Source organism: Helicoverpa armigera, chromosome 15, assembly GCF_030705265.1.
Source record: "Helicoverpa armigera isolate CAAS_96S chromosome 15, ASM3070526v1, whole genome shotgun sequence".
Classification (NCBI taxonomy): Eukaryota; Metazoa; Arthropoda; class Insecta; order Lepidoptera; family Noctuidae; genus Helicoverpa; species Helicoverpa armigera.
Window position 1 is genome coordinate 8,632,926 of NC_087134.1, and position 17,659 is coordinate 8,650,584.

Genomic DNA, 17,659 nt, shown 5'->3' on the forward strand with positions numbered 1-17,659 from the left:
TTCACTTGCAGCATTTTCAGACTGGAGGAATAATTTTAATGCTAAAGATATTCCTGAACACTATTACCAATCGGCAATTTTTTTGCTATTTGTTTGGTTTTGACGTGTAACCTATTACTTTGATGCTTTCCCTTTATTTACAAAGAATTCAATAAAAATCTGTTTAGAATCTCACTAACAATGTCGAGTGGTCAGTGGGAAGTTGTTGGAAAGAACAAGAAGTCGCAGAATGGTAAAATTAAAACTAAAGAAGATGAGAAAAAGGCTGTGAAAAACGGGCCGAAACTGGAGGATGTCGGTGGGTAACTTTACATTGCTTACAACTTACTTTCAGCGTCCAATTTAATCATTCGTTACTGTAATATAAACAACAAGAATTCTTTAAAATGCGGCTTTTTCTAACTTCAAATATCCTCAAGCTTCATTTAATTCCTAATGGTCTTAAACAAACCTTTCTAATTAAAATTCTGTAACTTTTACTGCTTCATATTGAATCAGCAACAGCTGACGGCCAATGTAGCATAGCTATGTACTAAAACAAAGTATTAAAAGCTAACATATTGACTATTTATCAAAATAATATCATATAATAACTATAAAGGTCCATACACTATTTTTAATCATTTACATTCATATTATATTTAATTATTTAGTACCTTATGGAAATGAATAGTATTTTTTATCGGTTTTTATTATTTGTTTAATTTTGACCAGTAAAATTTTTAAGGTTTTTCTAGCCTATACTTATTTTTCTTGCAAAGGCCAGAACTCTAAACATTTCAATCATAAAATCTTATTATGTAAGCATTACATCAGTTATCTTGACAATTCTTTAACCACAATTTTTTTTACAGTCCCTCATTCTCAAATAAAATCCTTCTACTCCGGCATGGAGATTGATGAAGAAAGGAAGCCGGCAAAAGACAATAAGAAGAAGGAAGGTGACAAAAAGAAGAAACAGGACAAGAAGAATGTGGAGCCTCCAAAACCTAAGCCTCCTAAGACCATTGAGGGAGCCCTAGAAGCTGTAAGTATATCCAGACAAAAAAAATATATTAAGTACATAGCTTTTTTTCATGGTTTCACCCACATCGCGGGAGAACTTCTTTCCATAACTGGGCCAAATACAGCCTTTGCCGTTCAAGTGTAGTACAGCTTTCCAACAACGAAAGAGTCAAATTTGGTTCAGTAGTTTTGGATCTAAATAAACGAAACATGTGTTCCAGTTGTTATATTAGCATATAAGTGTATGTAGATTTAATGGGAATTACCATTGAGTTAGGTTGCTAAAGACTTTAATATCATGGGATACTATTACAATGGTTTTTAAGCAATCAAACATTTTGAGGACTGGCATAACATTAATTATTATTACTAACAGACTGTATATAATACTATCCAATTGTAACCGCTTCTTGCAATGGTAACTGTATTCAAAACAAATGTAGACGTAGCCAATATTTAAATATCTCAGTTTCATGATGTTATTTGAGTATGATAAGTAGATTTTTTAGCAATGATATAAATTAACGCCATTCATTATTGTATGTAATAAAAGCAATATTTGAAGAATAAATTCCTATTACAGATAGATGCAGCAGAGCTGGCCAACATAATAACAACAAATAAGATCCGTTTCTCCAATGCCCCTCTTGTTTGGCTGAAGGAGGTCGCAGCATTCCTCAACTCAAAGATTCAAATAGACGTAGATGACCCTACATTTGCATCTCACCCCCAATTGTATCCCCTGTCTGCGGCCCCTAATGAGATTAGAAAGCTTCTGTCCGATGTGCTGCAAGACGCTGGAAAAGCAAATACTCAGCTGTTCTTTGATGTCACTCTTACGGCACTTGCAAATGACATGAGCAGAGGTTGGTGTTTTCTTAATGTTGATACTATTTAGTTGTATCCCATTTCAATAAAACAAATAAATACTAATCATCAACTCCTTTCTAGGTCAATCTGTGAATGGCCACAGATTACTGCTGCAAATGCTAGCGCAAGACTACCCAGAGTTCTGCATCGCATCTATACAAAAGAGTGCTAGTCTCCGCAATTCCTATCAGAACAGACCACCCATTGGTCTCTCCTTGCTGTGGGCGTTCGGTCAGGGTGGCAATAGTGATTTTGCTGTTGGTCTAAAAGGTATGTCTTAATTTTGTGGTGCCACACTATTTCTTGGTCAATATCATTAAGAAAAATGTTAATATCTCTGTAGCTAACTAATGAGGTGACCTTATGTGTTTTATGCTGTTCATTACCAAAATACCAAGATATTGCCAATAATTCGGTTACATAAACAAGATAAAAGAGAAATTGTTCAAGGCATAGGCCAAAATGATATTTTAGGTCAAATCTTGTTCAGATAAGGTCTTATCTCGCGTCATTTTGACACCTTGATAGGCGCGGATAACTACAGGTTTAGTAGAAAATGTGCTACGTATGTGGAGTACATTTTTAGTTTGAAGGAATACTATTTTCGCATTCAAGCATTTCTCAGGTATAATTTCTAAACAAAAATGTACAATATCTTCTCACACAAGATCTAAACTCACGACTATTGTTACAGCTTGGCAAGACCTTTTCCTTCCAATCATTGAGCTGAAGAACTACTCTAAGTACGTAGTGTGGTACTTGTCGAACCTTCTAGACGAACACGCGACCATGGATAGCACTAAAGTGAGCCAAGACCAGCTGTTCGCCATGATAGACATGGTGAACAACAAGAGAAGTGCACTGCCCAAGGATCTGTCAAGTGACCTTATCAAGCAATTAAGTAAATATAAGGTATGACTCTCTTAACATGTTTATATTTCTGTTTTGAATGACATCTGAAAGGGTAACAGTCAAAGAGTGCAAGAAATAAATAAAAACCAGACTTTCCAATTACCATAAAGAAATAAAAATAGTGGTTATACTTTTTTCAGGATATATATTTCAATAAAAGCAATAATAAGCTTCAAGTGACCTTCAATCAGCTAATGAAGAAGTTGCCCAACCAGTACCTCAGTGGGCCGTCTCTGGACCCATACCATAGAGTACTGGTAGACTGCTTGGTGGACTGTCTCGTGAGAGACGACTCATGCAACGCGACTTGGAGGCAACTCTTCCATAGATGCAGCAAACAGTCTGCAACCTTACTTGATTATATAGGTATGTACAGTGACTGACGATGCTTAGGACCAAAAAAACTATTATTAAATTTGTAAACAAGCCATAGAAAAAATAGCTAATGTATTCTAAAAGAAACAGAGATGCAATAATTATATTACTATGGTATCAACTCACATAAATTAATATTTTTCTTTTCCTACCAGATTCTAACTGGGCCGACGTAAGCAAGAAATTGAGGCAGAAATCATTAAAAATGTCTGTCCTACAATACAAAGAAGTTTGTGGCGAAGCCTTGAAAGGCAAGAAGAAAGATGAGACTGTTGTTAGAACGAATAAGATATGCCAGGTAAGAACCAACTTTATTTTATTTTTCATTACAGCTACGTACTACCTTGACACTAATGCACACAAATATAAGCTCGTTTATTTCTATGTTAAAATAACACAAGTTTTTAAAACCAAAGACCTCCACTACGTCTCTCCGTCTGTACAAGATGAAATCAAAAACCACAATTGATTTTGATGCTATTTCACCAATAGGTGAATTTATGAGGATATAGGAAAGGTTTTAGTATTATAATTTATACTGGGTTGCATTAATATTGGTTGAGTTGGTCACTTTATTAACAAATAACTCTACCACTGTTTACTCGGTAAAAGGAATTTTAAAACTGATCAATAAAAAATCGACTAATAAAAACCGTAACTTTGATGACCTCTAATCTCTACGGTGATGAGACGATATGACATGTTACGACCCTATTCTGTGATGTTGCCAGCATATACATTTTCTTATAATTTAGTAGTTTTGTTGTGTATGTTATATGATTTTTAGCACTTTAAATCCAATACTTTTCAAAATTAATACTAAGGTACATCCCATATGGACGGGATACAGATAAATACGTTTTAAATGATTATATTCATCTTTGATGTATTTTTCATGATGAATCAAGGATGAATAATGTTACAAGGTAAATCAATATGGTGATAAAATCCGCCCCTAAGACGACCCACTGATCGTAAAAATAAAATACATTATTACATACTAGTTCTTTTTTTTTTCAAATCAGAATTGTTATGACTTTCTATCAATACAAACATTTGCATAGCAGTAACTCTTGATGCGATTTTTTATGTAATGGAAGACATGCATTCCTAAATCATGGCTACCCTGAGTTTGGCAGTAGAAAAAAAACGAGTTTCGAGGGCGACATATTTTTTCACTATCGAATCTATTTTAATTTTCCGAGAGTATTCGTCACTTATTTAAGGTAATTAGATCGAAAAATAATAATATTTCCTTATTTTTAATGATATCCTTCAAGATCCTGACATTCCAATGCTCGTGTGCGTAAAATAAAATGGATGTGTGATATTCGTGCGCAAATATTGAATCAATTCAGAGAATCGCGCAGTTAGCTTGTGAATGGAAGTTGAAAAACTACTTTAGGCGTTGTGAGTAGTGTGGACGGGCGTAGTGCTAACAGTAAATGTTGATGTGTTACATCCGTTACTCCGCGGGAGGCATTTAACACGCAAGCTGTTTCCAATTTTATGTTTGTATAAAAATCCAGGTAAAATCAACATCTTTTACGTGCATTTTTCCAAGTTTCCTCGGTACTAGTTTAATCGGACCTATTTTGTGTACATTCTCAGTGTTAAAATCATTTTTGTGTTAAGTTCAAAATATTTTAATTTACCAAAATTCTGGTTCTATTCGTGGTTAAGTGTTCAGTGTGTTTGTGATCAATCTGTCCAAAAGGATATGGGAACTAAGAAGGAAAAGCAACAAATATAATGCAGGAAACATTCCAAAAGGATTCATGCTAAAAGCACAGTTAAAAATATTATTCAGTCACAATTCCTTTTGTAGTAAGCTATATGTATATTTTCACAACTGTAATGTAGTCTCAATGACGTTAAAAACAAATTAATCTGTTGTTTATTATTTAATTTGAAAAGCTTTATGTTAACAAATGCACTGTATCTCACAATCTATATAAAAAAGGTAGGTACATGAACACTCACATAAAACATTTTAAAAAATGTATTGTTTCTAATAAGAAGGTAGATGGACTGACTAGATATTGCAACAAATTAACTAAATAACAGGTTACACATAATGATGAATGATGAAAATAATAAGTAATAATCATTTATTTAAAATAAAATTCTACTCAGCAAATATACACAATGAAACATATGATACACATACTAAGCACTTAAATTATTTCACACTAAACCATTCCTTTATTATTTTTTTTTATGATGTGAAACCAAGTGATAAATAAAAGGTGTTTTCAGGGCTTAAGGATTGTTTCAAAGAGATACGATAGCCTGGTACACAAATCCAATAATTAACATTGTCCGCAGGATATTCTAGACAGAATGACGAGCACTAGAAGGTTCCCTTGGATCTGGGCCAGCTTTTTCTTGCTGGTTGGCATCGCGGGGCTGGTCTCCTACGATGTATCCCGCTCCGGTGGCAACTTCCCCAGTAAGTGTACTTTTGCATAATTGATTGATTATGGTTTAAAAGTATTTTTTTTTTTATTCTTAAATTGATGCAAATATTAATTTGTTTTGCCTATGTAGTCTTTGTTACATTTCATCTATTGTTTAAGAAAATAAAACTAGGTGTTGGAATAAAATCATGTTAGGGCCCAAAGTTCACTGACAATGTAACCATTAGTTTTCTTCATACACATGTTGAATTATCATGTAAAATTTTCAAAGTACTTAATACAATTGTTTTAAGAAAATCGGGCAGTTATGTTGTAAGTAAACTCGCGCCTAATAATAAGAATATTGTTGCTATCTGTACCTATTGGAAGGTATTTTTTAAAGACTTTTAGATAAACAAGTTTTATGGCTCTAGTATGTTGGCATTTGGATTTTACACTATGCTAATATCCTGTAGATATGATTAGATAAATTGTTAGTTATTAGTCAAATACTTTTGTAACTTACCTATTACCACATTGCCAAGAAGTTATGTTTTTAACAAAAATAACACTGACCAACCTTGCCAAATCTTCAAATCATGAAGAAAAGAGACTTTAAATACTTTTTGTTTCAATAGACAAAGACCATGCTAAATTATTCAAAAGAAAAAAAAACACTTGAAGTGTTCTGTCAGACACAAATGTCTCAAATTGTCGTGTTTATGATGAATAGTAAAATTATGAAGTTTTAAACATGCAAAGTGCCTTTTGCAACCATATTTACATCTACAAGAGCCAACAATTACAATATAGTTAAGATTCATAACATTTGAAGTGTAGTGCTCATGCCAAATATGAATAATCCACAATGTCAATAGCCTCAATAAGTAAACAATTTCTAATAATTATCGAATTAGTTAGAATACAGTAGAATAATTATTTATTTGCACAGAATGTAGATATAATAAAAATACACACTAAGATCCTTGTACATCCTTAACTAATAAAATAATAGTTGTTATAGAAATATATGTTGAACATTTCAATTTCAAAAAGTGTAGTGATATACACTATTTATGAATGTATTACGTTTTCAATAGTCAAGAGTAAATATAGCTTTTGTCCAAGTGCTTATCACAATACATAGGAGAAATCTTATAAGATATAGTTTTTCTTGTTCAGGTTTATTTGATTCTAATTTTCGGCTGTAGATACTTCATACTATTAGTTCAGGCATAATATTTACAAATAGGCATCTTAACGTAGTATAAAAATTAAGTTTTAATGACCACAATATAATAGAAAGAAAGAAAGAAAATATTGTACTTTTACTCCAATATTATCTAGCGTAAACAAAATGTGAGTTTAAAAGCATAAACTGTTTATCATGTATATGTACTGCGATGGTCACCATAATGAATGTGCCATGGGTGTGACACAAAATACTAATGACTTTTTATCAACAAAGATAAGGCTTATATTTCAAAATTTAACATTGTTTGCATCGATAACACTGTTTTAAAATGAAGTAACCTATGCCCTACTCGATGTAGAGATTTATCTCAGCATAAATGTTTAAGAAAACAGGTTTGATAGTCCAATACACTCTAACCTTCAACTTGATATTAAAAAGTTAATGATAGCCAACGTCGGTTGGCTATGTACATACGTCAGTAAATAACTCAAATCCAATTAATAATTCCATAATATTATGCTTATTTTTCGACATGTTAAATTAAATAATACGATGAAGTTTGATAGGTGTTAAGTCTGTAATAATAACAGATTTTGGATGTTATTAAATGTATATTTAAAATCGCGGTTTCGTCCGCGTGGTGTGTTAATAAAAAGCCTATTTGTTAATCCGAAGTATCACATTTGTTATCCGAATTTCAACCAAATCGGTCCAGCCGCTTTTGCATGAAAGAATAACAATCATACATCCATGCATTCTCACAAACTTATTTATAATATTAGTAGGATGGCTGTTTTCCGCGGTTTGCCCGTGTCCCAAGGGCCCGTCCCGTACCTGGACAAAATATAGTCAGCCTAGTTTCAAATAATTTTTCAAATCAGTCAGTCAGTTCTTCAGAGCCTTTAAACAAAAAAGTGTAGACTCTTTATTATCTTTATTATATTAGTATCTAATAACAGTTAGTGCGTCTTGTCTCTAGCCATGTATTGACAACCTCCTCCTTTTATGGAAGTTGGTTAAAAAGTAAATGTAGGCGGCCCATACATTATGATGTGATTTCTCATACATAACTGCACAAAATGTCTGAAACTAAATGCGTTAAGTTCAATGACCTGTTTTCGTACTGGCCGGGTTTTTTTTATATGTTTTAAATACTTGTAATTACTACAAGTATGCATATATTATTAAGTATGCGCGTATTTTTCCACATAGTAATTTAATTATAAATCAAGTAGTATATTTTCCTGTCCCACAATAATAACTTATTATTCATAGTAATGTTTGTTCTTGCTAAATGAAGTGATCTAATTTTAAATTCTACGTGATCATGTCTGTTACACCTTACTACTAAACTGCTGCAATGATTTCAATGACCCTTTCGCATTCCGAAGTTGGGTGAGATACAAAGTTGATGTTATCTGAACACAACGCTAAATACTGCTGGGAGGAAGTTAGTTAAATAAAGTACATAAATTGCTCTAATTAAATGTCCGTTTTTAGATTTACGCGTAGGGATCGTGTTCATATCGTAATTAAATTGAAAAGCACACAATTAGTGTTCATATACTCGCAGCCTTGTAGTTTCATGGCTATCTATAGGAACAATGGAAATATACAGCTTATATGACGTCACAACTCACAACTAATTTGGTTACAATGTTCTACGTCATTATTTTACAGTTGCAAGCTTTCACTTTATTACTCTACTATGTTAATGTAGGTAACGTAATTGGAAAGTTTTTAGAATTTGAATCATATCGAAAACAAGCTGTTTTTCTGCGGTTTCACTCGTCCCGTGGGATCTAATGCCCGTACCCGGGTAAAAGGCAGCTTTTATTAACCGGGGATGAGGTCGCTTTCCAACAGTGGAAGATTGTTTCAAATCGGTTCAATAATTTCTAAGCCAAACAAAAAAATACTTCATATTATATTAGTAAGTACCTAAAGATAGCGATCTGTTTTGAATCTAAAATCTGGAGTACGAATTCGTTTTGAGACGTATGAAATAATGATGTTTGAAACTGCCGCAAACAGCTAGTACATATGGTTATAGGATAAATAGATAAACTATGCACATGTAGTCATGTGTCCTCAACTAAGATCGCCAATTAATACTCGCTTAGAGGTGAGCGCAGAGGGCATTATTATGACAAAGTGATTCATATGTCCCAGTGTCACATGGACATACAATGATTTTCTTAACTTCACTAATGTATAACAAAAATACATATGGTTACCCACCTACTTCGTTAGCACTAAATAGTTATGAGATTAAGATTTATTTAGATCATAATTATTTCAAATAGGTAGGTATTTATTCCTAATGGCTTTAATCAATATCAAGGTTTTCCGTTAAATATGACATTTTCCTGCTAATCCTGCGCACAGTTCTAGCGCCAACACTGTTATTTTATTGTCTTACCTTAAAATACAATTTGCACATAAACCTATTCTATTTTTCCCCACAGAGTACAACGGGCCGTCTGTTAAACGACCTAGGTGTTCTAGAGCACAGTCAACGCGCATGGCAGAAGTCCTTGTCAACATCAGCTCGAGGCTACCTCTGGTTGGAAACCAACGCTCCAGTCTACTACACTCTTACAGTTGAAACCTGCACCCCTTACGTACTGCTATCCAGAGAGTTCGCCTACGTAGCCATGAAGAAAGTAGGCGTGTTATACACTAATACAAAAGACTACGTGGCCGAAAAGACCCCGGTAGTTGTGGCCACTATAGAACAGTATGCACCAGGCCTAGTGGATAATGTGCAAAGTTACACAGCGAGCGGGCTCGAAGCTGTGAAGAAGTATTCCAACGATTACTACCAGCTTACCATGGAGTACTTGAAGACTAAAGTGTTTGTGTGAGTATTACGTATTTTTGATTATAATGAAGTAAGGACTCAGTTTAGCAGTCTATGCAGCTAATTTCCTCGAACGTATCTGGTAGTTCTTTCGCTTCGACTAGGTTTATGAGAATAGTTCACGTTATGGTAACAAATATTAGCATAGGTGTGGGCCGGGTGTGTCAATACTGTATTTATGTACTAGAGGGGAAGTTATTTCAGTCTAACCATTCTTCCCCTCCCCTCCAAAGCCTCCACCCTATGTGAAGTGGAATTGTGTTCAATTCACGCGTGTAACTATAAAATGACTCGAGCTAAGCTCATAATTCTATACTTTAGTGACGGGGGCTTATGTAGGACTATCTAATCGTCATAGGGTCACTCTCGTCCTGCGTGTATCACGTCCCGCACTCGGATAAAACTAGACTATGTTCCTTTATCAGGATCTAGACTATCTCTGTAACAATTTTCATCGAAATCGGTTTAGTTGTTCTGGCTTGATAGTCAGACATGCAGAATTACTCTCGCATTTATTATGTGTATGAATACACGAAACTGCAATCGTATTATCGACATGTGTGAGCAATCAAATGATGTCAAATGTTAATAGTATGTTATTTATTTGTTTGCTAATTATTTTCTTCAAGTGACATTGTGATAATCATGTCTTTGTGACGACTTTGTTCAAACATAATGCTCCGATTGAAAAATATCGTTTTTTTCTTTCTTTCTTTTCGTTTCTCCTTTATTGTGGTGTTAAGAAGGACGAGGAAAAATTGATGGAAGGGACTGAAACAAAAATAAGCCCTTGTTTTCTTAAGCCGCAGTTACTATTACGATGTTATAGGGTTTCAGGAAAAGTTACACAGTGCAATGAATTGCATAGATTCAAAGTTTCCAAATATGTTAATTTGAAATTGGTATGAAAAATATTTAAAAAATGATGATTTTGGCTCATAATATCCTTCATGAAACCTGTACATACCTTTAAAGCTCTCAATTATTTATTTTCTGTTGATATTTTTCCACAACTTTATAGTTACTCCATACTAGATAAGAAGAATATACCTATCAGTAGGTTACAGCATTTAACAAGTACCTACATAAGTACTAGCAATTATCTATATATGCTTGAGTTTCACGTTTTGTTTGGAAAAGAATTAAGACCTATAAAAATTCCTACAACAGTTTAAAATACACAGACAACATGTAGATTACCTACGATTCGTATGTTCGAATGCTTGACACAATTTCTTTTTAATTTACAAAACATGTGCCAACAATGTATACAACGTTTGTATTACATTGGCATTTCCTATAGTGTCAGGTGTTCAAATGATACTTAAATAATGTAACATGAGAGAGATTCCATAATTTTTTGGTCAAATTACAACGAAAATTCCTTATGGATGAATTTTGTGTGTAATATCTCTTGTGAGATAACACCAAACACGAAAGTCTGATGATCACAGAAAAAAAAAACCCTTTCAAGAGAAAACTTCGAAAATATATCAAGAATAAATATTTCCAATATAAATACAATGTAGTCTGATAATTACATTAAATCTAATAAGAACATTTCCTTTTTCAGAGGGGAGTGGGCACCAGAAATCCTTCAAAACAAGACTGAGTCTGCTCTAAATGTCACTCGGACCCATGTGTCAACATACTTCCACTGGTTCCGGGAGCAAGTCCACATCTACTCCAAGATACCCTGAAGAGTAACTCTTCACCATAGTGATAACTGTGCTACACAGACAGAGGACTGAGTTTTCGTATTATTTGTGCTTGTTTTCATCATCACTTGTGATGTAATCCAACCTCTCCTGCAAAATCTAGAATAACTTTTACTAATAGGCCGAATTAAAGTTTTTATAAACCATGGTACGGCTATATAAAAATGAACGTTCTACGCGCACAAGAATATAGCATCGTCCACATCTGTATCTATGGTCAAAGGACAATAAACAATCATTCGGTCTGCATAAGATCTCTAGTAAGTTTATTTCTGTAAGGGCTGATTTTTCAATCGCCAGATAACTTTTATCTGAGGAATATGTTTGACGTTTTGACAGCTTTTGTATGGAAAATATGTCAAACGGCCATATTTATTCCTCAGATAGAAGTTAACTGATGATTGAAAAATCAGCCCTAAGTCTACAATATATTTAAAAAATCCTGTTCACTTGCACAAAACGAAACACAGTCCTCTGCCTGAATGTGTCTTTATCAAATCTGTTTTTTTTTATTTTATTTTCTGTTTCCTTTATTAAGAAAAATTAAAATCGAGTACAATCCACACAGTTGGCGACTGTAACAACGAACGAAACTATTTCATGTTACGAACCAAGCTATTCCTGGCACACATTGATTACAGAAGTGTATAAAGGTATGTCTTAAGAATTTAACACCAGCCGTACTTGTTGCCATCTTATTGATCTTGCTACTAGTGCCAACTAATACGATTGATAAATTATGATAATTATGTGACAAATTACGACCACATAATGTGCGCCAAAAATAGTTTCTTTCCTAATCTATTTTTTTTTTCAACGTACTTCACTCAATTTATTATGTCAATGCAATAATTAAATCATATCATTGAAGAATATATTTTTACAACATAGAATCCATGACAAAATTAATGAAATTCGAAGTATTTATTTAAATTATAATCCAGTATTTGAATACATTCCCTATGATGCATTTAAATACATAATTAACAGACTGGTGTCATGTCATAATGATTCATTTAGTTACCTCTTATTGTCATCCAAATAACTTCATTGTTCATTTTATTGAATCTTTTAACAAATTATATAATAGAGGTATAAGCTTTTTGTAGTATATTTATTTTGTGTTGAGAGATCGTGTTTTTAAAAGATGTTTAAAAGAAATGAGAGGGACAATTTTGAAATTGCATTGTGTAGATTATCTGTAATTTGCCGCCGGAGCGATATTCCCCATGGCAATTTTTATTTCGCCATTTAAAGATACCTATATAGTAGTGTGGTTTTACATCTTCCACATGAAAACAGGCCTCTTTCACTAACGGGTAACAATTATCATTACTGAGATATTTTCATAAGAATTAATTATGTGAATCGACGTAACTAGAAAGTCTGTAAGCTATTTATTTATTAATTGAGTGAATGAAATTATGGATCCGGTGGACATAAAAATTTTAATTTAGATTTTGTTCCTCTGAATAAGATGATAAATGTTGTGTTGTACGAAATAATTGTAAGAAATCACAATTAAATATTGTTAGTGATTTATTCCGAGTTTAATTTATATACTCCCTTTAACCTTTTCCCTCTAACAGAGCTCTTTCACACAAGCGTAATTAATTTAGAAGGCATAATATCATTTCGTAATAACCAGCGCAATGTGGTACAAAATGAAAGTAACTACATTTGTAACAAATCTTTTATCTTCTCTTATAGATAGTTCAACTCAGATTTGCGCGCGGCCCTATGTGTGCGTCGGCTTGTAAATATACAACTTTCATTCGTGTGACAGTGACGTCGTCCGAGCATGACGTATTCCTATCGCTTTTTGTTATGGGTACAGTCGTTTACGAAAATACTAGTTATTCACGGATAAATTATTAAGAGGACGAATTGGAATTTTTGGCGCCAAGGATGTCAATTTTTCTCAGTAAATACAAAACGGATCAAAATACAACTTGGCTACCTGAAAGTTCATAATATAACCCTTATTTTGTTAGTTGTAGAAACATGATTAGGTAACTTTTATAACAGAGAAAAATATATCAAACATACCTCTTTTTAAAAAGAGATTCACATATTATGGGCAAACGGGACCGATTTAAGCCTCTTAACTTTTTTAGTAGTTGAGTATATACATACTCTTTAAAATGATAGAAGGAATTTTTATCAAATTATCATTTCTAAATAATAAAATTACAAAACCATTTTGTCGCTTACGACTTTTAGTTATAAGCTAGCGCGCGTATTGTTATCCTCGCCCCGCTCAGACGCTCCGACCCCTTTTGGCGCCTTAGATGCGCGTGCCGGTTATGGAATTATTGTTGACCAATTCCTCGCCTTAAGGAGTCAGGTAAAGCGTTTCAAAAAAAGAAACAACATTCAAAGCTTTTTATTATTAAATATAGTTTTTCATTATTTTCTCATAGGTACGTCTTTTCAAATTGACATTGACAGTATCTAAGAATTAAATACTCCTTACACATTTTCTAGCTCGGGGTACGCGGACAATAAATAAAAGTGTGGACTAAGAATGTAAAAAGAGGTATAATCTAATATAATAATGTAAACAAAATGTGTGGGGAATTTTAAAAAATTATATTGCTTCGCATAATGTCGACCAAAATAAGACGGAAATAATGAAACTCATAAATGAACGATGAAGGGATGTGGGGTAATACTTGTCGACATGTACAAAAGAAAAAAGAAGAATAATATAGACATTTTGACATGTAGTCAGAATTTATAATTTACCTTGCAGAGTAGCGAATCCGAAAATTCATCATTTGATTTTTCAAGTAGCGATTCATAATCATTACAAATAAATAAACATTAAATTACGTAATAACTGTTTTTCTTTAAACACCCGTATACAACCCCTAAATAACTGTATTGTACCCGACTGTACCTCTTGTCACGCACACAAAGTCACTGTATATGTACAAGGGTTACCCATACATAAGGCCGCGCGCACGACTGAGTTGAACTTACTATACAATACAATAAAATTATTCAACAATTAATTTCTTAAAAAATAATCTATTTGTGTTGTCGTAAATAGCTGCTGCTAATTCATCAGTATTTTCTTTCCGTATAGCTGCTAGTATCTCCAGAACTTGTCTGAAAAAAGTAGCAAATATTAAAGTTGTGTTTATACTTATTATACGAAGACATGGCAAACATGATAAAATTCATAGACATGGTAAAAATCATTTTATTTTCGTGCATTTACATTGGTCCTCTGATGGTTATATAAACCTCTGCTAACTTGTGCAAACTGTAAAAGCGTACATTGTAATGCCTAGCTAGTCTATTCTGTACAAAGCTTATAAGTACTTACACAATATTAATCGGTTCATTTCTTCCTTTAACCTGATTGTCAGACCCAATGGTATATTTCTCTTTCTTCACAGAAGGGAACTTTGTAACTACATGAGTGTAACCGGGGTGTGTTGGCTTCACCTCACACCATGGACAGTCTGTCTCAATCATAAGTCTGTCTGTAGGTATTTTTGATGCCACTTCTAGGTTCTCTTTTGTTCTCAGGGAACTGAAAAAGATATGATTCATTATTTGAATTAAAAATTGACGTACTAGAAATGTTAATGCTAACATTTGAGATAGCAAAATTAGGCAGATTGTTTCTGGTTTTCAATTAATTACTCATAATCATAACTTTTGTCCTATTAACCAGTAATATGAATATAAACATTCTCTTCAGATTTCTGGAGTCCAACATACAGTGAACTGACCATCCATTAATACCTATGTACATTCCCAAGTCCAGGATTTTCTGCATAGCTTCCTCGGTACCATCAAAGGAGTGCACTACTCCACCCACGACATCATCGGTTCCTCTGCAGTATGTCAACCAAGTCATCTGCAGCTGCACGGCAGTGCAGGAACAGCGGTAGATTGAACTCCCGACTCAATTGCAACTGGTACTCAAAATATCTGGAATTAATTGCTTAGTTACAGAATGGAATATTACCTAGATCAGAGTCCAGTTGATATTAAAATTAAAGAAAGTTTTTATAATTCATGTGTAATAATATTTCTGCTTATTTATTTGTACCCTAAGAACTGCTCAGAAACTGCTAATTTGAAAAATTATTTCACTGTTAAGCTACAATATCTCTAGGTGACAGTCTTTATTTTATTTGTGGGTATGGAAAGTGTTTCCACAAGACAGGTGAATCCATAGGAAACAACATACAGGCTACTTTTATAAAAATGTAGGAAGCCTTATAAACTGTTTCAATTATGCATTATAGTCACGTCCTTGTAAACTTGGGTACTCACTTGAGCTGAACATCTTTTTCACAGAACTTAAGTCTCTCATAGTCTAGTCCACACTCGCCGATAGCCACGACTTTGTCACGATTTTCTGTTATCAAGTCTCTAAGGCCTTGCAGGTATGCTTCAGCATCAGATAGAAAGTCATTACACCTGGTCGGATGGCAGCCTACTGTAGAGTATAACCTGGCTGAAATCATACATAGAGTCAGTGAGTATCATTGGGTAAGAAAATAATTTTGTAGATTTGTTGCATGTTGGAAAATTTTGTAGAAAAAAGGTAACGTTGTCATAATTTGTAGTGGCTCAGTGAAAGGCTTGATGTGTAACTATTGGACTTGTTATTATTGACAACAGACTCATCAAGTTGAGGGAGTAATTTTGGTCAGTAGTGGTAAGATTTTGATGGCAATTACCTCGATAGTCACATACCGTCTGATCGTGCAAGATCGATTGCTGTTTTACTGTCAGTCAGGAGCCTCCAGTGATGATCATTTTGTCCAATCCTGCATTCCAACTACGGGCTAATACTACTTCAAGATCAGGCTCGTGCTTCTTTGAACCATGATATACACCTTGGTACATTTCATCTGTAAGATTGGCTCCAATATCTAAAACAAATCAGCATAGAAAACATTTCAGTGAAGGAAGATGTAAAACAGTGTATAATTTTAGTCTCGGAACTTGCATACACACTTACCTATGTATTTTCTTAACGCAGCCATTCTTTTCATGGAAAACAAGACGCCACAATTTCTAAATTCCTATTTGAGAACTCTTCGTGGGTTGTTTTGATTAATAAAAATTGAGTTTTGAGGTTATTTTATTATTTTGTCATAGACAATGCAGAGCAGAGCTCAAAGACCAGAGAGTATATAATAATCACTACGTGTCAAAGACTATTAATATTTTTTACTCTGGTAGGAGCAGACTTTAGACTGGAAGCCGACCCCAACGTGATTGGGAAAAGGCTCGGAGGATGATGACTCTGGTAGGAGCAGAGGCCCTTTGGACTAAGGCGTTCCCTGGGCCTTCAATCAATATTATTTTTTCAATCAATATCAGGGCCCCGATTCTCCTAAGTTAATAATGTCAAAATCGAATAGAAATCGAATCGCAATATGATCGTAATAGCAGTTTTAACCATATCGGGCATTCTGCTACTAATAAAAGACCAATCGTATTCGATTGACATTTGATTGGTGTGCGATTGGTCTGCTATTTTGATGATTTTGGTCTATACGTCAGTTTGCTGTACAATCATTTTGCAATCGTAAATCATTTGCAGACAAAATGATTCATTATTGAATGACAGAAAAGGATAAAAACGTTTATTTCAAAGAAAAAATAGCGGAATGCCACTTATGCTTCAATCGTAATCGAGTCGGGATTGGATCTCATCTCAGTCGAATCGAGTCGAACGTCAATCGAAGGTCGCTTAAGTAAAATTAGGAGAATCGGGCCCCGGATATTATTTGCTAATAAAATTGTAATTGTGCAATATTTTTACTGTCATTTTTTACAACGTTATCATACACAAGCATATGTATGACTGACACATTATACTTTATTTCTAGACTGTGCACAATACAATGGTGCAAAACAAAAAGCGATTTCTAAGATTATCATAGCAAAACCAAATAAAACTGCCTCTTGTAGCAATTTACAAGAAACCGTTTTTAGTTTTCCCTATAGTCATTAACATAAGTGTAATGCTAAACATTTATTAACTATACTTCTATAATAAAGAGGAAACATTTCTTTGTTTGTCTGTACCTTAAATTAAAGGCTCCGTAACTACTGAACCGACTTGAAAAAACATCAATCATTCACTGTTGGAAAGCTACATTTTGCTCATGTAGACCATATTTATCCCCGAACAGGTAGTAATTCCCACTTGTAGAGTGAGTAAAATCGCGGGAAAATGGCTTGTTTGAAGTAAAAAAATGTGGCAATAATCATGCAAGCGATTATTGCACAACTAGTTTTCGCCCACGGTATCACCCGCGTCCCGTAGCCGGATGTTGACAAA

The 17,659-nt window shown here is 33.8% G+C and overlaps 2 protein-coding genes across 2 annotated transcripts; one reads left to right on the plus strand and one right to left on the minus strand.

Annotated features, from left to right (window-relative positions):
- The first annotated feature begins 26 nt into the window (after positions 1-26).
- LOC110379722 (transmembrane protein 214) lies at positions 27-12,879 on the plus strand. The gene is made up of 10 exons (XM_064038308.1): positions 27-298; positions 855-1,027; positions 1,589-1,871; positions 1,957-2,145; positions 2,570-2,787; positions 2,928-3,153; positions 3,318-3,460; positions 5,491-5,618; positions 9,227-9,619; positions 11,193-12,879. The coding sequence occupies exons 1-10, from the start codon at positions 181-183 to the stop codon at positions 11,317-11,319; spliced, it is 1,998 nt and encodes a 665-aa protein (XP_063894378.1). The 5' UTR covers positions 27-180; the 3' UTR covers positions 11,320-12,879.
- A 1,192-nt stretch (positions 12,880-14,071) lies between these two features.
- On the minus strand, positions 14,072-16,498 carry LOC110379724 (deoxyribonuclease TATDN1). The gene is given in 8 exon segments (XM_021339486.3): positions 14,072-14,451; positions 14,672-14,881; positions 15,084-15,179; positions 15,181-15,285; positions 15,634-15,817; positions 16,060-16,104; positions 16,107-16,238; positions 16,328-16,498. Coding segments are annotated over 8 exon segments (918 nt in total). The 5' UTR covers positions 16,362-16,498; the 3' UTR covers positions 14,072-14,339.
- Positions 16,499-17,659: the final 1,161 nt, after the last annotated feature.